This window comes from Emys orbicularis, chromosome 5 (assembly GCF_028017835.1).
Source record: "Emys orbicularis isolate rEmyOrb1 chromosome 5, rEmyOrb1.hap1, whole genome shotgun sequence".
Taxonomy (NCBI): domain Eukaryota; kingdom Metazoa; phylum Chordata; order Testudines; family Emydidae; genus Emys; species Emys orbicularis.
In genome coordinates this window covers 11,013,107-11,036,227 of record NC_088687.1, presented here as the reverse complement: position 1 = coordinate 11,036,227, position 23,121 = coordinate 11,013,107, and the positions used below count along the sequence as shown (strand labels likewise).

At 49.4% G+C, this 23,121-nt stretch overlaps 1 protein-coding gene across 1 annotated transcript in view; it reads left to right on the top strand.

Moving 5' to 3' along the window:
• Positions 1-23,121, top strand: part of RBPMS (RNA binding protein, mRNA processing factor) — a 102,375-nt gene that overhangs the window by 69,480 nt on the left and 9,774 nt on the right. Inside the window, exon 5 of the mRNA XM_065405404.1 lies at positions 1,862-2,012. Coding sequence (XP_065261476.1) covers positions 1,862-2,012 — 151 coding nt within the window. The remainder of the gene's footprint in view (positions 1-1,861; positions 2,013-23,121) is intronic.

Below are 23,121 nucleotides of genomic sequence, written 5' to 3'. Positions count from 1 at the left end.
TGTGGTTGGTTGGTTCCACATACTTCTACACCTCCATTATTTGTTGTCATATTTAGCGCTCTCTACCCAGGGTAGGGCCCCATTGTGCAAGGGGCTGTATCATGTCCCTGAGCAAAAAACTTACCATCTAGGCAGACGAGTCAGACAAAGGGGGTGAGAAAGGGAGGCTCATTCTCCCCATTTTACAGATGGGAATTGAGGTGTGGTGACACTATAGGCAAAAAGTCCCAAAGCGCCTCAGTGACTTGTAAGAGTGACTCAGGAGCCTAAGTCTCATCACAAGTCCACTCTGTACGTTCCTTCGGAAAAGCTTGCTGGACATGACTTGTCCGGGATCACACTGCGTCTGTGGCAGAGCTGGGATCTGCGAACTGAACACACATCTCCTGAGCCCCACTCCCATGCCTTGACCACAAGCCCCTCCTTCGTCTCCTGGGTGGACCTAGAAGTGAAAGTGCCAAAATTCCAGGGGGGAAAAAGGCTGTTGTGGTGGGTATTTTTGGCCCATGCATAAAAGCAGGAAGCTCTGGAGATCTCACAAGCAAGCCTTTTCTAACGAGATGTTCAGTTGTGTTTAGCTGGAGTTTCAGAGAATCTGCTCGTCCGTTGGGTCCCTATATAACAGAGCCATTTTGTAGCTGTGCATCGTCACTGTCGCTAAAGAACATTTCAGCTAGACGTGCCCTGAGCCCCCAAGTCCAGACCTGGCTTGTTCTTAGCTAGTTCGGCGTGGTTCTAATTCCAGTTTGGGGCTATGCTCTTCACTGCCTTCAGGGGAAAGTCATTCCCAGCTCCCCGAGCCATCTGCCCTGGCTCTAAGGAGTGTAACAGTTCAAAGCCAGGACATTAGTGAGGCAGGTGTTTCTCTTTTCCTTTATTTGTCCCCTCCTTGTCTTTTTGGACCCTGATTGGGTTTAATTCTGGAGCTTGGGAGCCCAGCCTGAGTTAAACGTGAACATTTCTCCCTCTTTTTAATTTTAAAAATATTCCTGGAAGGTTCCTCATCCCCCGCCCCAGCCTTCCCAAACAATCCCTCCCTCTGTGTAGACTCTGAGCCTTTCAGCTGCTCTCCCTTCCCCTGATTTTAGGATTGCTGCCCTCTAGCTCATGTATGGCCATCCTGCCCTTTCTTCCCCAAGCCTCCGGCAGGCTCCACTATCACTTTACAGTGGAGTTAGTGATAACCGGAGTCCAGAGATCAACTCACTACCTTGTGCACGTAACTGAATAATGCTGTCCGCGTTTGGACAGCCCATGGCCTGAGGGCGCCAGCCTTCAAAGGCTGGTGTGTGTGAGATGTTGTCTGCCTTGTGAACTATGTTATGGTCACAGCGATTGCAGTTCCAATTCCGTAGTGGTCTATAAGCCAGCTGAAGGCAAGTTCTGTTATTTGTGAATAAATTAAGGAAAACAAAGCCCTTATTGTTGCATGTTTTATCAGCCGATTCAATAAAGATCAGAATTTGCTTTAAAAACAAGTCATCGGATTCAGCTTTAAAACTGGAATTTTGGTACGTTTTTCTATGTACAAAGTGGTGGAGGCCCTTATCCTGCAATCCGATCCACGCACCAAGACCCTAGTGACCCCTGGAGCCCTATGCAAGTGCTGGGGCCTTCCAGCAAGGATCTCGCTGTGGGATCACATAGTCAGAATTGTGGAGAACCATGCCCATCCCAGTGTGGTCTGTGTTTGCTTTGTTTGGCTTTTCGAGCCATGCGCTTGAGGTGCTGGTGACCTGAGCCACAGCGGCCTCTCCGTCTGGTGTTCGGGGCACTCATCCATAGTGCTGATTTCATTCAGTAGTTTTCCATGTTGGCTGTACAGATAACTGACACGCTCTGTTTTCTTGCTTTGACAAAGGGAATTCGCTTTGACCCCGAAATTCCACAAACGCTACGACTAGAATTCGCCAAGGCAAACACCAAGATGGCCAAGAGCAAGCTAGTGGGAACCCCGAACCCGAGCACTCCTCTCCCCAGCACTGTACCTCAGTTCATTACCAGGGAGCAATGTAAGTGTTTGGTTTTATGGTCTTCTTAATTAAACAGCGGGTAGAGACGGCCAAGGAGCTGGATCCTGTGGCGCTCTGTGACTTAGACAACCCGAAAGAGGAGAAACGACTGCGTTAGTTTGGTGTCTCTGCAAAGCAATGTTAGACGTGAATGAAGTGCGCCTCCCTCGCGCTTGCTGGAAGATGAGGTGGTTTTGTCTATGACCAAGTCCTTTGTTTGTAGACCAGGATCTGGAGGTGATCTTCTGCCTCTGGCAGGCTGCTTAGGCAGCAGGTACAAGCGAGTGGCCTCTTTCGTTGTTGGTGCTGTTGTTTTCTGGCAGTATAGTTGATACTGGTACTCTCTGGATCGTCCATGCACAGCAGTGGCGTCGCTAGCATGGGACATTTGGGTGGGCCCCGGCTTTGGGTGGGTGGGCAATGACAGGGGCAGGACATGGGGGGACAGGAGGCATTGGGGGGCCCGCCTCCGCCCCCCTCCAATCCAGCCAGCCTTGTGGGGGGCAATGGCAGGAGTCCCCCAGGGCCCCGCGTGCGCACCCAGCTCCAGGAGGAGACGCCGCTCTCTGCCGTGCATGGCTCCCATCCCCATTGCACTGACCAACGCCAGGCCTGGCTCCCCGAGGCAGCAGGCCTACGTTTTTTAATGATCGCCGCCACTGGGCAGGCCGGCTGCCCTCCCCTGCTGCGGCGTGTGTGCATGCGTGGCGGGCTTGTCAGGCACTCCACTGCTGTGCCGCTGTGGTCCCAACCCTCTCGTGTGGCATCCTCCACATCTGGGTGGGGCTGGAGCAGAGCCGGGGCTGGGGGGTGGGCCTGGATGCTAAGTGGGTGGGCTGTGGCCCACCCAGGGCCACCCGTAGCTATACCCCGATGCACAGTCACTTCTGGAAGCAGAGACTGAATGTTTACACCTGACAGTGAACACTGGATGATGTCAATGTCAATGTATACATCTAAGAACAAAGAGAGTAGGCCGTACTTACAGGATTGGGGACTCTATAACCTGGGGTCATAGTGGATAATCAGCTGAACCATGAGCTCCCAGTGTGACACTGTGGTCAAAAGGGTTAGTGCAGTCCTTGGATGCAGAAACAGCGGAATCTCAAGTAGGAGTAGAGAGAGATTATTTTACCTCTGTATTTGGCACTGGTGCGACCGTTGCTGGCATACCGTGTCCAGCTCTGGTGTCCACAATTCAAGAAGGATGTTGATAAATTGGAGAAAAGAAAGAAAGGACACGCAAATGATCAAAGGATTAGAAAACCTGCCTTATAGCAATAGATTCAGGGAGCTCAATCTGTTTACAAAGTGAAGGTTAAGGGGTGACTTGATCATAGTCTATAAGTAACTATATGGGGGACAAGTATTTAATAATAAGCTCAGAGAAAGGCATAGCATGATCCAATGGCTCGAAGTTGGAGCCAGACAAATTCAGACTGGAAATAAGATAATTTTTTAACGGTGAGAGTAATTAACCATTGGAACAATTTACCAAGGTTCATAGTGGATTCTCCGTCACTGACAATTTTCAAATCAAGATGGGATGTTTTTCTGAAAGATCTGACCTGGGAATTATTTTGGGGAAGTTCTCTGGCCTGTGCTATACGGTAGGTCAGACTAGATGATCACCGTGGTTCCTTCTGACCTTGGAATCTATGAATCTGTGTTGAAAACCACGTCTGCTCTGATTCTGGTAGTAGGGCATTGGAACAGACCATTCAGTTCGGTAGCATGTCTCCAAGAGTAGCCAACGGTGGATGTTTCAGAGGAGATAGTAGCCAACGGTGGATGTTTCAGAGGAGTTAGTAGCCAATGGTGAATGTTTCAGAGGAGATAGTAGCCAACGGTGGATGTTTCAGAGGAGTTAGTAGCCTCAGAGGAGATAGTAGCCAATGGTGGATGTTTCAGAGGAGTTAGTAGCCAATGGTGGATGTTTCAGAGGAGTTAGTAGCCTCAGAGGAGATAGTAGCCAACGGTGGATGTTTCAGAGGAGATAGTAGCCAACGGTGAATGTTTCAGAGGAGATAGTAGCCAACGGTGGATGTTTCAGAGGAGTTAGTAGCCTCAGAGGAGATAGTAGCCAATGGTGGATGTTTCAGAGGAGTTAGTAGCCAATGGTGGATGTTTCAGAGGAGTTAGTAGCCTCAGAGGAGATAGTAGCCAACGGTGGATGTTTCAGAGGAGATAGTAGCCAACGGTGGATGTTTCAGAGGAGTTAGTAGCCAATGGTGAATGTTTCAGAGGAGATAGTAGCCAATGGTGGATGTTTCAGAGGAGTTAGTAGCCTCAGAGGAGATAGTAGCCAATGGTGGATGTTTCACAGGGGATTGTAAATCCATCCCTACCCCTTCATGGGGGCAGTCCCTTCCTCGCTCCCTCTGGCTTTTCACATGTAAGGGCGGCTTTCCCCAGCATCCTGTGCAGTCACTTAGCCCTGTGCAAATTGAGTGTCGCACGTTCTGATGTGGTGACAGCATGTGCCCTCTGCCCCACCTGGATGGGGCACACCAGGGAGTCACATTGAGGAAGATGAACATGCCCGTGAGCTCAGCTGGGCTCCTTGTGCTTGGGTGCCCTGTCCCAATGTTGCCCTGGTGCCTTGCAGTTAGAGCAGGGCCACGCTGTGTTTTTTTTTTTTTTTAATTTGGAGGGCTGGAGGGAGTTCAAAACAGCTCTCAGAACTTGCTCAAATTCTCAACCCTGAAACAGGCATGTGAACTACCCCGTAGTCATTCTGCAGTGAGGCTCCTGTGTGATAGAGGCCTGGACCACACACCAGTTTATTCTGCAGTTACAGTCTGAATGAAAAATAACTTGGGTTTAGTGGCATTATTTGGTGGCCAGGCACATTCTTATCACACCATTTTGTTAGTGGAAGGATAGTGCCATTAGGGAGCTAGAGATGTCAAATAAACATATTTCTTAATCACTGCGCTGCCCTGAGACGAACTCTATCATGTAAATAGCATTGTTTCTGTATGACGGATGTCTTTTTACAATTGTACACATTACCGTCATAAATATAGTTTGTCTGAATTTCTACAAATAGGCTAGAGTTCACATTGTATTAAGTTCTGCATCTCAACAAACCATTTCTCCTCTACAAATACAGCTGTGAAAGAACAGCAAAGCTAAAAACACCCTGTTTGGATAGTCTCAGTCAAGGTTGCCAGTGAATGTTAGTTCTCTTTAATTAGTAAATCTCATTCTTAATAGTGAAATTAAATCCTAACTCAGACAATACAAGTCACTACAAACAAATACCTACCACATCATGGTAGGGGGTCCAATACAGACCACCCAGTCAGGAGGAGGAGGTGGATGAGGCATTTCTAGAACAAATAACAGAAATAACAAAAACACAAGATGTGGTAGTGATGGGGAACTTTAACTTCCCAGACGTCTGTTGGAAAAGGCGTACAGCAAAACACAAAATGTCCAGTAAGTTCTTGGAACGTCTTAGGGACAGCTTCTTGTTTATGAAGATGGAGGAAGTAACCAGGGGGACCATTTTAGAATGGATTCTGACTAATGGAGGAATTGGTAACAAAGCTGAAGGCAGAAGGCAATTTGGGGGAAAGCGATCATGAAATGAAAGATTTTATGATTCTAAGGAAAGGAAGGAGTGAGAGCAGCAGAATGAGGACAATGGAGTTCAGAAAAGCAGACTTTAACAAACTCAGAGAACTGGTAGGTGAGGTCCCATGGGAAGAAAATCCAAGGGAAAAAGAAATTCAGGAGAGCTCGCAGTTTCTCAAAGAGACAGCATTAAAGGCACAACAGCAAACACTCCCGATGCAAAGGAAAGATAGAAAGAATAGTAAAAGGCCAATATGGCTCCATCAGGAGCTCTTTTATGGCCTGAAAATCAAAAAGGAATCCTACAAAAAGTGGAAACATGGCCAAATTGTAAGGATGAGTACAAAAGAATAGCACAAGTATGTAGGGACAAAATCAGAAAGACTAAAGTGCAAAATGAGTAATAGCTAGCAAAGGACAAAAAAGGCAATGAGAAGAGGTTCTTTCAATAGCTTAGGAGCAAGAGAAAGACAAAGGAAAGCCTAGGTCCTCTGCTTAGTGGGGAAGGAGAGCTAATAACAGACAACACCAAAAAGGCTGAGGTATTTAGTGTCAGTTTTGCTTCAGTCTTCACTAAAAGAAAGGTTAATTGTGACCAGATACGTAACACACTTCATATTAACAACAAGGGGGAAGAACAGAAGGTAGAATAAAGAAAGAACAGGTTAAAGAATATTTAGATAAGTTAGATGTATTCAAGTCTACAGGGCCTGATGAAATTCACCCTGCGTTACTTACTGAAGCAACCTCGGAACCATTAGAGATTATCTTCAAGAACTCACGGAAGGTGGGTAAGGTCCTAGAGGACGGGAGAAGGGCAAACCCAGTACAGTAAAAGCTGTTTTATCTGGCACTTCACCAACCGGAAAGCTCTATAAACTGGCATTTCTGATCTTCATTGAAATTCTGGTTTATAGTCTGCTTGGCGCAGGGCCGGCAGGGGTTTGGGGTATGGGAGGGGGTGCGGGGTACAGGCTCTGGGAGGGAGTTTGGGTGTGGAAGGGGGCTCGGGGCAGCAGGTTGTGGCATGGGAGGGGGTGCAGGGTGCCGGATCTGGGGGGCGCTCACCTTGGGCGGCTCCCTGCGGGTGGTGACCTGTCCCGGCTGCTCCTAGATGAAGGTGCGGCAGGTGGTTTTGCATACTGCCCCTGCCCCCCCAACCCCCCCGAGCACTAGCTCCGCAGCTCCCATTGGCTAGGAAGAGCGGCCAATGGGAGCTGCGGGGGGTGGTACCTGCGGGCAGAGGCAGCGCACAGAGCTGCCTGCCGCACCTCCGCCTAGGAGCAGCTGGGACAGGTCGCCGCTTGCAGGGAGCTGCCCAAGGTGAACGCCCCTGGATCCGGCACCCCCCTCCTGCACCCCAATCCACTGCCCCGAACCCTCTCCTGCACCCAAACTCCCCAGAGTCTGCGCCCTGCACCCCAACCCCCAGCCCCGCACCCCCTCCCGCATCCAAACTCCCTCCCTCTTACCGGCACCCCCCATTGCCCCAACATGTTGGATAAAACAGCTTTTACTGTACCTGCCTTTAAAAAGGGGGACAAAGAGGACCCAGTGATTTATAAACCAGTCAGCCTCACTTTGATACCTGGAAAGCTACTGGAACAAATGATTAAACAATCCATTTCAAGCACCTAGAGGATAATAGGGTTATAAGAAATAGCCAGCATGGATTTGTCAAGAGGAAATCATCTCAGACCAACCTAATTTCCTTCTTTGACAGGGTTTACTGGCTTATGGATGGGTGGAAGCAGTAGATGTGCTATATCTTTATTTTAGTAAGTCTTTGAGATAGTCCCACCTCACACTCTCATAATAGAGAAATGTGGTTCAGATGAAATTATTATAAGGCGGATGCACACCTGATTGAAAAACCATACTCACCGAGTAGTTATCAATGGTTCGCTCTCAAATTGGAGTGTGCATATCTAGTAGGGTCTTGCCGGGGTCTGGTTCAACATTTTCATTAATGACTTGATTAATGGAGTGGAGAGTCTGCTTATAAAATTTGCAGATGACACCAAGCTGGGTTGCTAGCACTTTGGAGGACAGGGAAATTGGTCTGAATTCAACAAGATGAAATTCAATACAGACAAGTGCAAAGTATTAAACGTAGGAAGGAAAAATCAAACGCACAACTACAAAATGGGGAATCGTTAGCGAGGCAGTAGTACTGCTGAAAAGGATCTGGGGTTTATAGTGGATGACAGATAGAATATGAGAGAACAGTGTGATGCAGTTGTGAAAAAGGCTAATATCATTCTGGAGCATATTAAGAGGCATGCTGTATGTAATGCACGGGAGGTGATTGTCACACTCTACTTGACACTGGTGAGGCCTCAACTGCAGTGCTGTGTCCAATTCTGGGTGCCAGACCTAAGGAAAGATGTGGAGAAACTGGAGAAAGTCCAGAGGAGAGCAACAAAAATGATAAAAGGTTTAGTAAACCTGACTTGTGAGGAAAGGTTAAAAAAACTGGGCATGTTCTTGAGAAAAGGAGACCGAAGGGGAACCTGATAACAGTCTCAAAATATGCTAAGGGCTGTTATAAAGAGGATGGTGATCAATTGGTCTCCATGTCCACTGAAGGTAGGAGAAGAAGTAATGAGGTTAATCTGCAGCAAGGGAGATTGAGGTTAGAGATTAGGAAAAACTTTCTGACTATAAGGCTAGTTAAACGCTGGGACAGGCTTCCAAGGGAGGTTGTGGAATTCCCCTCATTGGAGGTTTTTAAGAACAGGTTGGTCAAACACCTGTCAGGGATTATTGAGACTTACTTGGTTTTGGCTCCGTGCAGGGGGCTGGACTAGATAACCTCTCGAGGTTCCGTCTAGCCCTACAGTTCTATGATTCCATGATTCTGCACTGGCTGTTATTCACACATACCCCCTCAGCAAAACACAACTATTGTCAACTGAATGTAGACCCCGTGACATTATTTTTCATGCACTTTGCAAGTGGTTAATGATGACGTGCAAAGCAAAAACCAAACACCCACAGCTGATGCCCTCCTTGCCCCTTTATCGTGGAAAGATTTGGCCTCTGGGTTTTTTTCACAAACAATATCTGAAATCAGTTGGGTTTGTATTTTTTGCTTCTTTCTTTCTATTAGGTAAATGCAGGGGTCAAATTGGGGGAAGCAGGAAGTGGAACTCTTCCAAGTCCACCCACAAACCAAGTTCCACCTTCTCTAGATGCCAACATGAGACGCTGCTGTCAGTAGATTGTGCAGATGTTCAAATTATGATCATGTGTGCTGTCTGGCGTCCACTGTGCTCCTCAGGTCAGGCCACCCCTCCTGGGGCTCAGATGTCCTGTGACATCCTTGGGCCTGGCCACTCCACTGTAGGGACACAGGTGGCCCTTGGGCTCCTTGGGCCTGGCTTCTTCTTGATTGAGGAAACAAATAAATGAGGGTTTCTCCCAGGCCAACCAATTCTGGCCCCAGAATGAGCGCTCGCTCCGAATAGATTGTGCACAGCTGCATAACGTGACCGTCTCCTTTCTCACATTGGCCTCTGAATTAACACTCATCAGGTTGAATGGGGCAGTTCACAGCTCAGAGCTACTGTTCCAGGCTCTCTGCAGACTCAGGCAGAAATCTCTGACACTAGAGAATGGGGAGTGCTGTCTCCTGGCTTCTTCACTGACAACTGAACTCAGTTACAGACAAAGGAGAAGGCGGAAAACAGTTAAGGAAGATCAAGGGGCAAACACAGTCAGGCTAAGAAAGTGTGTCCCTCAGACTGCATGGACAGTCGTAGAGGTGACATAGATTCTGGGCTGAGAGCTGCCACTCTTTGGGGACAGAGGTGCTGTTATTAGTGCAGAGCAAATAATAAACAATCTAACCGTGCCCACCACGCCAAGGTCTTGTGCTTGCCTTCTGCGCAGGGGTGAATTTTACCCTCACAGCATGTGCGTGAGACTTTGGGGGGGGCATTTTCCCCAGAGTTCCATGCAGCTGGTACTCAGAGTGGGAAAAGGAGTTTCACAAACTTTCTTTTTCTGCAAAAACAGCAACTTGTTTACTACACACAACTGCCGGCTCTGCAATATTTTTGCAATCAAGCAAGCAATGTTTTAAAACCAACTATGACTGCACATTCCTACTGTCTGGAAGTACTTTGGTTACCTTTTACATGGGCAGTGAAGCAAAATCTTTTAAAAAGGAATTAAAATTCACTAAAAGGAATATTAAATTATGTAAAAAGAAATCCAAGTATAAGCTTCATCCCCTCCTCTCAAGTAGATCATATTTTAAGGAGCAGCTTATATGGAAAACAAATGGAGTTTGCTTGAAACAACAAAGAAGTTCCCAGTGTTGGGGCTACATTAGGAAGTGAGTGACAAACAAAAGATGACCAGGAATGATTTTTATGTAACACGTTAGCTTTTTTTAAAGGAGCTGTCAGCTGATTGGACGTTTGTGTGTGCAACAAAAATACCTACACATTGCTTTCGGGACGGGGACGGAAAATGAGTTATGCTGCTAGATCCATGAATAAAACCCAATTTTCCAAAGGGATTACAAATCCCTGGTGAATACAGCGCATTGAGCAGAAAGGGAGCCGAAGCGTTCAGATTTTCCCATTCTCCTCTCCCAGACAACCCTTTTGTAAAGAACAAACATTCAGGAGGGGTGAGGTTTTCAATCCAGGGCTCCGGCTCTGCCCAGCCAGCGGTTGGTGCAGTGATCCTGGAATAGCCGTAGGTGTAAAGGCCAGGAGGGACCTTTATGCCCATCAATGTGAGCACCCGTGTAGCACAGTCTGGAGCTCACCCAGGGATTCCTGCATCCAGGAATTAGCTGAAGCAGATTCTTTTCCCTTTTCTGCCCTCTGCCCCACAGCACGTAACCGTGAAAGGGCCCCGTTTCACCATGTAAAATCCACAGGTCCGAGTGTAAGCAAACGTCAGCAGCAGTGAGTGGAGCTGGCTGGTCAATGGAAATGCAGTTCGGCGAAGAATTTCAGTGTTCCAAACCTGCGTGGCAGGTTTCAGAATAGAACCATCTGCCCTTTTCCACAAAAGTTTCAGTGACAGTTTTATGGTTGTTTTTAACCCACGTTTTATCAAGAGCATGTGCAGAATTGGGATCACTCATTTTCATTTCCTCAAACCGTGTAAACAAATTCCAAGAGTGATGCAATGCGTCATAATCAACTCAGCCACGTGTGAGCTAGCGAGAGAATACAACAGAGCATCTTGTAGGGCCCATGTCCTGGCTCCAGTCAAAAATCCCCAAATTCAATGGGTCCAAACTGTGTCGATGTTAGACACAGCCCTGCGCCTCTCATGTAGCCCTGATGTAGGAAATGACCTGCTACTGGATCAGTGTGGAGAACAGTGTCACTGCTAGCACAGATGCCAGGAAGGCATTTTCACCTGGACAGACAGGTTCCTTTGTAGCTCATTTATAGTGAACTTCCCTCTGTGCAGAGAGCGGCACAGGCCCTGCAGGGAGGACATAAGTGGGGCCTAGATGGCACCTTGGCCTCATGCTGGTGGAACCACCCAACCCTTTGTTTTCTCCCCATGCTATGATTTTGATGGAAAGGGAAGAAAGCACCGTGGTGGGCCGAGTCATGCCTCATTCACCAGGAGAGACAACGCTTGGCAAGTATTTTCAGCCCGTTTTGTATTCCATTCCCTCCCACCGGATAGCCGGAGTCCCTCGGCTCCGAGTCAAGCTAAAGCCCCTTTGGGAAAGGTTAGGGTGCCCTATTTGGCGTGTGCTTTCCCCTTGCAATGAGCTCTGGCCTTAGGAATGAGTGGCGGGAGAGGGAGTTGTTTATGTTAGCACTTGCCAAGTTTTCACTGTTTATCTTACTTTAAAGTCAACAGCGTAAACTCTTAATCTCCTGTGTCATTCAAAGTCTTCCCGAGCAGGCTTTGGTTTCTGTGGGGGGAGGTTATTGCTGTTGACTCTTTCTGCTGTTTTGGCTTGGGGTGGGAGAGGGAAAATGGTTTGGAACAAGACAAGGGACAAAGGTGCAGTGAAACTTTCAGGGCCATTGCTAAAGAGGGGAGGGGGATGGGCAGCAGGCAGCCCCCACCAGGCTGGAGGAGCAGCTGAAGGAGTCTGGCAGGAAGGGGGAAGCAAGGGAAGCTAATCAAATCTACATCCAGTTGTTCCGATTACTGGATAGTTAAGGCAAATGGCTCATGTTTTGCAGGCTGCTGCAGCACTCAGAGATCTGCAGCCAGGGGCAGCGCTGGGGGGGTGGGGGAAGAGGGCGTGTGGGGGCTATAGCCATCCCAAAATTTGCATTAGCCGCACACACCCCATAGCCCACCCATAGCAGCTGCTGCTCTCCGGCTGCCCAGCTCTGAAGGCAGAGCAGAGAGTGGCGGCTCCTGGCCGGGCGCCCAGCTCCAGCAGCATCGGAGAAGTAAGCTTGGGCAGGGGGCCGGGGGGCCCGAGAGCAGCCCCTGGCCCGTGTCCCCACTTGCCAGAGCGCGTGGCCCAGGGCAAGTGGATGGTCTGGGGCTCCCCACAGCAGCCTGGACTGATCCTCTCTGGCCTAGGCTCCTGGACCCTGCCCCCTGCAGTCGCTGCTCCTTGAGGGCTCTGCCGGCCAAATTTCTGTATGGCCCACCTCAGCCCCATCGGGAAGAGGCTGGCACTGCCACTGCCTGTAGCACAACTATCTATCTTTGGTATTTATCCACTCCATCAACAGAGTGTCTGAGTTCCTCACAATCTTTAATGGATGCATCCTCCTGTGAGGCAGGGCAGTGCTGTCATCCCCACAGGACGGATGGGGAACTGAGGCACAGAGAGACATAGGGATTTGCCTAGGGTCGCATAGAGATCTGTGACAGGGCAGAGAACTGAACCGAAGTCTCTCAAGCTGCAGGCCGGCACGGTCCCAGCCTTCCTCTCCTCACCGTGCATGAGGGCTGGGCCTCTCGGCCCTGACTGAAACACAAACTGTCAACTGAGGAGAAAGTTTGTTTTCCCCCAACCCCAGCCTGGAGTGAGGAAGAGGAGCAGGAGGAGGAAATTGGCTGAACTGCAGGGAGTGGCTAAGGCTACCTAGCCTCAGGCTGCCAGTCTGGAACTCAGGTGGGGGAGAAGTTTCTTAGAGCTTGTCTACCCTAGAAAGTTTTGCAACATTAACGGTAGGGGTATAGTTGAAGTGACCAAAAATCCCTAGCATGGGTGCACGTCTCCTGGGTTAAAGGCACTGACACCAGTACAGCTTATTCCAGTGTGGGAAGGGAATGAGATGTACCAGGATAGCGCACAAGGGGTTGCACTGCTATAACAACATCGATAACAAATCACACTCCTAGTCAGAACTTTGCTAGACACTAAAAATCATGGACTGAATAGAGATACTGAAATTATGGCTTATTACAACAACCCACTAACAACCTTCTCTCCAGCTGCTTCCTCCACCTCCTACCTTACTTTCCTCCCTATGACTGGAGGGGGGTTAGCGGCCCACTTCACCTTGAATGGTCCCTTGAAATGTGCGTTAACCACAGGCGCCAACTTTCCAAAGTGCTGGGGGGTGCCTGACCCCCAGCTCTGCCCCAGGCCCTGCCCCCACTCTGCCTCTTCCAGCCCCCGCCCCGCCTCTTCCTGCCCCTGCTCCACCCCACCCCGCCTCTTCCCACCCAGTTCTGTCATCGCTCCTCCCACCTCCCCTCAGAGCCTCGTGAATGCCGTGAAAAAGCAGCGCGGGGAGGGAGGGGGAGGCGCTGATCTGCGGGGCCTGCCAGCAGGCGGGAAGCACTGGGGGACTGGGGGGGAGCTGATGAGGGCGGCCAGTGGGTGCTCAGCACCCACCATTTTTTTCCCCGTGGGTGCTCCAGCCCCGGAGCACCCACGGAGTCAGCATCTATGGTGTTAACTACTTATGCAAAACAATGTTCGCCTTCTGGCCATGCCTACACTACAAAATTATGCCGACGTTGGACTAGAGCCGCCGTCGTTATTCCATCACTTGTGCATGGGCACGCTTTGTTCCTCGTATCAGCCGTGCGCATCCTCCCCTGGAGTGCAGTGCGCTGCACCATGGGTAGGAATCCCGCTGCGCAGCTTGCCACCATCCAGTGCAGGGTGTTTGGGGAAGTTTTTGCAATGCCTGATTGCAAAAATCAGGCATTGCAAAACAAGTTGTCCAGGGATAACTTCCCATAATGCAGTGTTCTCCATCCCATAATTTGTCTCTGCATCCCATAATATTTCATGCCTTCTTTTCAAAATCTGCACAAACCTGCGTGGCTCTCCTTGCTGTCCACCGTCTCTGACAGAAGCATGGAGACTGCCCAGCTCTGCACTATTGTCATGAGTGTTGCAAGCATGTGATCCTGCAGTATTTGCAGAGAGGCTACACTGCTGTGGGACATAGAGAGAAAAGCAATTCAAGGTTGTTGGTGGAGTTCACAGAGCAGCTGGAGATGGTGGAGCGCAGGTTCTGGGCCTGAGAAACAAGCACTGACTGGTGGGATCACATTGTCATGCAGGTTTGGGATGATGAGCAGAACTTTTGGATGTGCAAGACCACATTCCTGGATCTGTGTGCCGAACTCACCCCAAGCCCTTGGGTGCAGGGACCCAGAATGAGAGCCACACTGACAGTTGAGAAGAGAATGGCGATTGCACCATGGAAACTTGCAAAGCCAGATTGCTACCAGTCAGTTGGGAATCAATTTGGAGTCAAGAAATCCACTGCCGGAGCCATTCTCATGCAAGTGTGCAGGGCCGTTAATTATCTTCTGCTACGCAGGAGTGTGACTCTTGGCAGTGTGCAGGACACAGTGGGTGGCTTTGCAACAATGGGATTCCCAAATTGCAGCGAGGCAATGGATGGCACACACATCCCTATTTTTGCACCAGACAACCTTCCCACACAGTATATCAACAGAAATGGCTACTCTTCTATGGTAATGCAAGCGCTGGTGGATCACCAGAGACACTTTACCAACATCAATGTGGGCTGGTCAGGGAAGGTGCATGACACTCATATCTTTAAGAACACAGAACTGTTCAGAAAGCTGCAAGCAGGGACTTTCTTTCCTGACTGGCAGATTACCATTGGGAATGTTGAAATGCCAATACTGATCCTGGGAGACCCAGTCTACCCCTTACTCCCTTGGCTCATGAAGCCATACATCAGCCATCTTGACAGCACCAAGGAGAGCTTCAACTATAGACTCAGCAGGTGTAGAATGACATTGAATGTGCATTTGGTCATTTGAAGGGCCGCTGGTGCTGTTTACTTACAAGATTGGATCTCAGTGAGAAAAATAAGCCAGTGGTTATAGCTGCCTGCTGTGTCCTGCATAGTATCTGTGAAACAAAGGGTAGAGGAAGGAGGTGGAGTAGCTGTCTGCTGAATTTGCACAGGCAGATACAAAAGCTATTAGAAGAGCTCCGTGTGGAGCTATGCAGCTCAGGAAGGGTTTGAAAGACCATTTTAGTAGTGAGCCAGAGTAGTGTATGTTGTTGTAGTATGCTCTACCTGGCCTTGCTCTTTGGCAGCCTGGTATGAATCTTGTAGTGATTGCTGTGTATGTAGGAATATAACATTGTGAGTGCACCTATTAATATTGTCTGTGAATGATGTTTTGTGTTCTGTGACAAAGTGAAGTAACAGGACATTGGTGGGTGTGAGACCTGGCAGGTCCGATTTCGCGCTCCCCCTCTCCCCCCCCTCCCCCACTACCACCATCTCTAATAACCCGCTCAAATACAGTAAAACCCTCCAGTTATACAATAGTTTTAGGGAAATAAGCAATTTTCTGGTTCTCTTCCTGCCTCTCATGTTGCTCATTCAGGGGCTGGTTTGATGGGCCCTCCTCCTCTCCTCTCTTGTCGGGGGTCCCTCTGACCCCCATCCTCAGCCCTCACCTCTTCTCTCTATGCCTTTCTGTGGGTTCTCAGCCTCGGCCATGGCTCTCACAACCAGCTCTATGCCGACAGCTCACAGATCTACCTCTCTGTGTGGGACCCTCCATCCCAACCAAACCCTGGGCCTCTCTCTCTGACTCTGACATCTCCTCTTGGGTGTCCAGTCGTCACCAAAACTTAACATGGCCAAACCAAGCTCCGGATCCTTCCCTTGAAGCCTCCCATCACACCTCCTGTCTGATCCTGTCAGTAGCATCAACCGCACCCAGACATAACCCACAACCATAGCGTTATCTCTGACTCAGCCCTCTCCTTTGACCAGCACAGCCAGGCCATGCTAGGTCCTGCTGCTTCTCCCGGCACAGCCCCTCTGAGATTAGACATTCCTCCCTGCCCTCCTGGCCAACACTCTGGTCCAAGCTCTGATAATCTCGCTGTCAAACTCCTCTCTGGCGTCTCACTCACCCTCTCCTAACCTGCCTTCTGACTACATCACACCCTTTGAGTCCCTCCATTGGCTCCCCTCCTTCACCACCTCAAACCCCACTTCCTGCCCTGCCTGACAAAGCCCTCCGCAGCTGGCCCCTGTTCTACCCAACCTGCTCCCAAGGTGGACTCTGCCCTTTACGCCACCACTAGTGGCAGCTCGATGGCCCACTCAGCACTTCTCCTCACGCTCTCCCCCAGGCCTTGTGCTAATCAAAGGCACCAATGGGACCCAACACCTAGTGACATCCAAAGGCGGCCGAGCACCTAGCTGCCCTGCGTGCCTGGGAAACTCTCCTCAACAATAACGACAGCCCTGCAACCACATTCTAACAAAGGGCCGGTGCCCAGAGCTCACTAGGGTCATGCCGGTGAGACGCTTTTCCATGATCTTCCTCCCTGGCATGGCTCGAGGAGGAAGATGTTTGTGGGCACTCAGAAGCGGCTCCTAAAATCTTGGACAGCATCAATTTTCATCACTTCTTTATGAGCCTATGTTCTTAAAGGGCTGGACTGAGCTTTCAGTGCAGCTGTGCTGCCCTGGGGGGGCTCCAAGCCGCAGCTGGGTCATAGAACAATTCTATCCCTGAGCCCCTCTGGTCAGAGGGCAGGGAGAAAGATTCCTCATTCTTTCATGGGTATACTTTATTTCCCCGGCACACCCAGCAAGCTCTGCCGGCTAGCACGTGGTGAGGGGGGATGCAGAGCTATGCATCCGCCCACTCGTGCATTTCCCTGCCCACTTGCTCACAGGCAGTGGGGTTATGGAGCCCACAGCAGACTGCTCTCCTGAGCTGCAGGGTGGCCAGGCATGGGACAATCCAGCCCTAATTAAATACATGAAAACAACGCCTCCTGAAAACTCCAGTCCGAGGCTGCTACTCTGGGGAGTTGTTCACAGAACTGGAGCGTTCTTATAAGTGGGGTGTGCATGAAAAATGCAAGAGACATTTTAGAAATGCCAGTGCAATGGCCGTGAGTGCACACACCAGCCTTGTAAATGGTAGGGGAAATGAAATCAGGTCACCCTGCCGGTGGGGAGCGTGGAGGAGCTAAAACATGCATTAAAGCAGGCACTCTCCGGTACACCAACTGAGGGGGGCTGTTCCTCCAGCCATGAACCAGCTACACTCTGTCTGCGGAGGACCTAGTCACCTTGGGGCGAGACATAAATTGTCAGCTGCTTCCTTTTGAGCAGAGTGAGATATTTATGCAGGTGAGCAGCTGCGCCTAAGAGCCCCCAGGAGGGAAAGGGCAGCAGAAGTGGAGAGGTGAAGAGAGAAGGTGGCGGTCACTCTGATTGAAACGACGTCACTTTCCTGCCAAGCCCAAAGAGCAGCTCACACATTGCAGCTCTAAAGGATCCAGGGAACATTTGTTCTGTAGTGCAGTGTTTCCCAAATGGCGGCTCCTGATCCACATCCCCCAGAGGTGTCCCCTCCCCTGTATGCTCTCGCTTCCCCGTGGCAGCTGGCTGCTGACTTTCTGCTCACTGGCCCACCTGCTTCCTCCACACCGCTGCTGCTTCCTGGATCCTGCTTTAGTGACCTCACCCATGTCTCTTTTCCAACTACCAGTCAGGCCCTGGCCCCGTCAATCCACCCCCGCACACACATGCTTTTTACTCGTTAGAGGAGTGGCTGAAGGTTGCAGTCAGGCACTCTTTGATTATCACACTGCATGTGTACGGAAGGGTAACCACAGGCCAAGTGCACAGGCATTGTAGCTCAGTGCCGGTCACGTGGAGCCGAAGCATAAACAAAACTGTTCATTGGAGAAAGTTGTACATGGAGGTTCGGATTCCAGATAGACAGGGCTGCTATTATGGCATAATGCTACTTGCAATAATCACAGTATTCACTGTCTGCTAGAAATGCTGGTGTGTTTTCATATTACCTGGCGTAAGGGAACCAGACCAAAGTGCTCTCACACGTCCACTTTCCTGAAACTAGGCAATTAAAACACAGGCTGCTCTTAAAGCTATAGACATGATGCAGCCCTGCCAAGTGTGAACATCTCTGCTGTGGACGCTACAGATACACAGTGCGAAAGAGACACTACCGTACAACGTTCTAGTGGTGCACCAGCACCACTATAATTAAGGTTGCATCAAAACATCCGTTTAAAGCTCGGTCTTTCTATACCATCTAAAATCGACCTGCTTAGTTGGATTCCTTTGAAATGTGGTGTGACTCAGACGTGTATGGGGGTGCGCTAGTGACCCAAATTTGGAGTTATTTGAGCCAGGGGTTCCAGAGATGTAAGCCCAGAAATAATACCCATTTTAAAAACCCATTTCTAGGTGGGGATTTTTCTTGTCCAGAGCTAGCGGTCAAACTATTGCTGTGATGCAGGTAAACATGGTCTCAGTCTGTTGAGTTTTACCCACAATAGTGCCTGGTATCCACTACATTTTTGTGGGACCCAAATGGCGAACAATATGTCAGCAAATGGACATTTTTACACTGTGCATGCGCCAATACGGAAAAACAGCGAGCGTCTTCCATTCCTGCCATTTTACAGGCTTTAAAACTCAACTTTTGTAAGTGCTCTAAAATCCAAATGGTTACTCGTATTGCTTTGAAATTTACTATGCCTTGTGGGGGCAGGTTGTAGTGTTAGTGATCCAAATTTGGGGTCATTTGACCTAGGGGGTTCCTGAGTTATAGGGCCCCCCAAAGGTTTCCTTCTGCCGCCTGGCACTGTTAAACTGGGCAGTGCTAATGACTGGATGAATCACAGCCCGTATTGCGTTTGATGACTGCGAACTCCCCCTTGGTGGCAGCGAACTCACCCTTCAGTTAACATAACTAAGGACATGTTAATCATAAGCCTCCACCTTAGACCAAAAGAGTTTGGGATTAAGTGGCTGGAGATTGCTACAATTTGTGTCCTGGTCTACACTGGAAAATTAGGTCAGTTTAACCGCGTTGGTCAGGTGTATGAAAACGTCCCCGTGTAGCCAGCGCTGAGTGGCCGGAAGAATAGCTCCATTGACCTAGCTACCGCCTTGCTGGGAAGTTGATTACCTGGGCCGATGGGCGAACGCCTCGCCAGCGTATGTAGTGTGTACCCCGCAGCACTACCGGGGCGGGGGGGGGGGGGGAGGGGCAGAAACTGCTGCAGCGTGTTAAGTGTGCAGCCCTGTGAGGGCAGGTCTACACTTACAACACCGCATTTAATGGAGCTGCTCTACACGGACAGGAGAGCGCTCACCCATCGGCGTTATTAATCCACCTCCCCGGAAGGGGCAGGAGCGCTTCCCCTGCTCACATAGCGCTGTCTACACGGGGGTTAGGTCAGTATAACTCCGTCACGCAGGGGGGTGAAGAATCCACTCCCCCGGAGCGACATAAGTGCTACCGATATAGGTCTGTAGTGTGGACCTGGGCCATGAGTGGCAGTTTTGTTTTGAGGGAATGTAATCAGAAACTGGGGGGGGGGAAGATTAGACGTGTGAATGGTTCCTGGGAGGGGAGGCATGATTAGGTGGCAGACGAGTGGGGGGAATAGAGGGAGAGGGGTTCAGGGCTGCGGCAAGAGGCGGGGGCTGGGGAGGGGGCTGGGTGGGAGGGGAGGGAGGGGTTGGGGCTCACGTGAGGAAGGCTATGGGGTTAGGGGAAGTGGAGGGGGCGGGGCAGTGGGAAGGGAAACATGAGGGTGAGTAGTCTGGGGAAGATTAGGGGCAGGAACAACTGTTAGCCCCTCAATCTCCCCTCCCATGTGGATGCCCAGATCTGGGGGGGGGACACTTTTGCTCTTCTTGGGGTGTCCATGCCCCCTCGTATGAGCTGGGATATGCCCCTGGCGGGGGCGGGTCTGACCCCTCTCACATGCCAGGAGTTGGATCCCCTCCCTGTCTCTCCACATGAGCCAGGATCTGGGGAAATCCTGCCCCTTTGGGTGCGGAACCGGCATGTCCCATGCATAGCAGAGGCTCTAAGACACTCAGGAGGGGGATGGGAACCCCCACTGAGATGAATGGAGCAGTTCACATGTTTCAGGGTGTATCCGCCTGCCTGGGGTGTTCTCATTCAGCTGCTGCGATGGGTGTGGAGAGAAGCCCTTTCCCTCCTTCCTGTTCAAAGGACAATGCTCTAAAATGTGCACGCTTGCACTGATTGTCTTGGAATTTGCTATGCCTCGTGGGAGTGCAGAGTAGGGTTAGCAAGCCACGTTTGAAAGCATTTGAGCCAGGGCTCCAGATAGCTAAGCCCTGAAAACATAGCTGCTTTTCAGAAAAGTTTCTAAGTGATTTTTTGCTGAGATCTAGAGCTTAAACTGTCACTGTGATATAGGTCAAAATGGTGTCAGTTGTTCACCTGCGCAATAAACATGTAATAATTCATGTTTGCTTGCTACAAGTTGTCTTTGTAACAATATACTGTATTGACCCTGGACATGGCAGAATAGTCAGCAGCCTGTCCAACCAACATTCTTGGAGACAGAGGACTTTGTGGGGGGCAGACACGGATGGGGCAGACAGGGAGAGATGCTGTGGCTGTAAAGGGGTGGGCAATGCAGATGGGTGGTAGGCAAGCCTTGGATTGGTTGTTTGGGACCTTTTGTATTTTATTAGCCCCTGGGGAAGTTGGGGCGGGGGTGGGGAGAGTGGCTACTCCCTGATCTTTGGGCAGATGTGGTGTTTCCAAAGACACAGAGCGTGCAGGTTTGGAACTCACAGCGCAGGTACGTTGACTGCTGAGGGAAAAGTGATATGTGCACTGCCAGAGTTGCTAACTGGCCATTGAACTGTGGGGCTGGCAGAGTAAAGATGTTTGTGTCAACGGGGCGTAGCGGGGCAGTGCGGAAAGAGGGCAGAGTTAAGGTTGGATGGGCAACCTTAACTCTGCATTTCCTGGTGTCCAGAAGTTTGTGTTTTGCTCAGCTCAGGGCAAGGCTGCACTGCTGTAGCGCTTTAATGAAGACGCTCTACGCCGACAGGAGAGAGCTCTCCTGTCAGCGGAGTTAATCCGCCTCCCCGAGAGGCAGTAGCTGTGTCGGTGGGAGAAACTAGGAATTTGGGGGAGACGGTTGGGAGATGTCCACTTAATCTCCACACCAGATTATAACATTGAGAGGGAGGTCGATGAGATAAGAACAGATACAGCCGGGGGGAAGAGATTGGACATAAGGAAGAGGGGGGGGGATGGATACTAGACTAATAGGTCATACTGGCGGGACGGTGTCCGTACCAAATTGGATAACAAATGTGAGAGAGGCCAAACGGCATAAATTAAGATGTTTATACACCAATGCGAGAAGCCTAGGTAACAAAATGGAGGAATTGGAGCTCCTGGTCCGAGAAATGAAATCGGATATCGTAGGAATAACCGAAACGTGGTGGAATGGTAGTCATGACTGGAGTACAGGTATGGAAGGGTATGTGCTGTTTAGGAAAGACCGGAACAAAGGTAAAGGTGGGGGAGTAGCATTGTATGTCAACAATGAGGTAAACTGTAAAGAAATAATAAGTGATGGAATGGATAAGACAGAGTCTGTCTGGGCAATACTCACACTGGGTAAAAGAACTACTAGAGCCTACCCTGGGATAGTGCTTGGGGTGTGCTATAGACCGCCGGGATCTAGCCTGGATATGGACAGAGAACTCTTTAATGTTTTTAGGGAAGTAAATACTAATAGGAACTGTGTAATCATGGGAGACTTTAACTTCCCAGATATAGATTGGGGAACAAATGCTAGTAACAATAATAGGGCTCAGATTTTCCTAGACGTGATAGCTGATGAATTCCTTCATCAAGTAGTTGCTGAACCGACGAGGGGAGATGCCATTTTAGATTTGGTTTTGGTGAGTAGTGAGGACCTCGTTGAGGAAATGGTTGTAGGGGACAACCTAGGCTCGAGTGATCATGAGCTAATTCGGTTTAAACTAAATGGAACGATTAACAAAATTAAATCGGAGACTAAGGTTTACGATTTCAAAAGGGCTAACTTTAATAAATTAAGGCGACTAGTTAGGGAAGTAGATTGGACTAACATATTTATGGATCTAAAAGCGGAAGGCACCTGGGATTATTTCAAATTGAAGTTGCAGGAGCTGTCGGAGGCCTGTATCCCGAGAAAGGGAAAACGGTTCGTAGGCAGGAGATTTAGACCGAGCTGGATGAGCGAGCGTCTCAGACGGGTGATTAAGAAAAAACAGAAAGCGTACAAGGAGTGGAAGATGGGAGGGATCAGCAAAGAAACGTACCTTATTGAGGTCAGAGCATGTAGAGATGGAGTGAGAAAGGCCAAAAGCCGTGTAGAGTTGGACCTTGCGAGGGGAATTAAAACCAATAGTAAGAGGTTTTATAGCCATATAAATAGGAAGAAAACAAAGAAAGAAGAAGTGGGACCGCTTAAGACTGTAGATGGAGTGGAGATTAAGGATAATCTAGGCATGGCACAATATCTAAACGAATATTTTGCATCGGTCTTTAATGAGGCTAATGAAGGATTTAGGAATAGTGGCAGCGTGACAGATGGGAATAAAGGAGGGGGGGTTGACATTACCGTATCCGAGGTAGAAGCCAAACTCGAACAGCTTAACGGGACTAAATTGGGCGGACCGGATGATCTTCATCCGAGAATATTAAAGGAACTGGCGTGAGAAATTGCAAGCCCGTTAGCGTTAATTTTTAATGAATCTGTAAACTCGGGGGTGGTACCGTTGGACTGGAGAATAGCTAATGTGGTTCCTATTTTCAAGAAGGGGGAAAAAAGTGACCCGGGTAACTACAGGCCTGTTAGTTTAACATCTGTAACATGCAAGGTCTTGGAAAAAATTTTGAAGGAGAAAGTGGTTAAGGACCTTGAGGTCAATGGCAATTGGGACAAATTACAACACGGTTTTACGAAAGGTAGATCGTGCCAAACCAACCTGATCTCCTTCTTTGAGAAAGTAACAGATTTTTTAGATAAAGGAAATGCGGTGGATCTAATATATCTCGATTTCAGTAAAGCATTTGATACGGTACCGCATGAGGAATTATTGGTTAAATTGGAAAAGATGAGGATCGATATGAAAATCCAGAGGTGGATAAAGAACTGGTTAAAGGGGAGACTGCAGCGGGTCGTACTGAAAGGTGAACTGTCAGGTTGGAGGGAGGTTACCAGTGGAGTTCCTCAAGGTTCGGTTTTGGGTCCAATTTTATTTAATCTATTTATTACTGA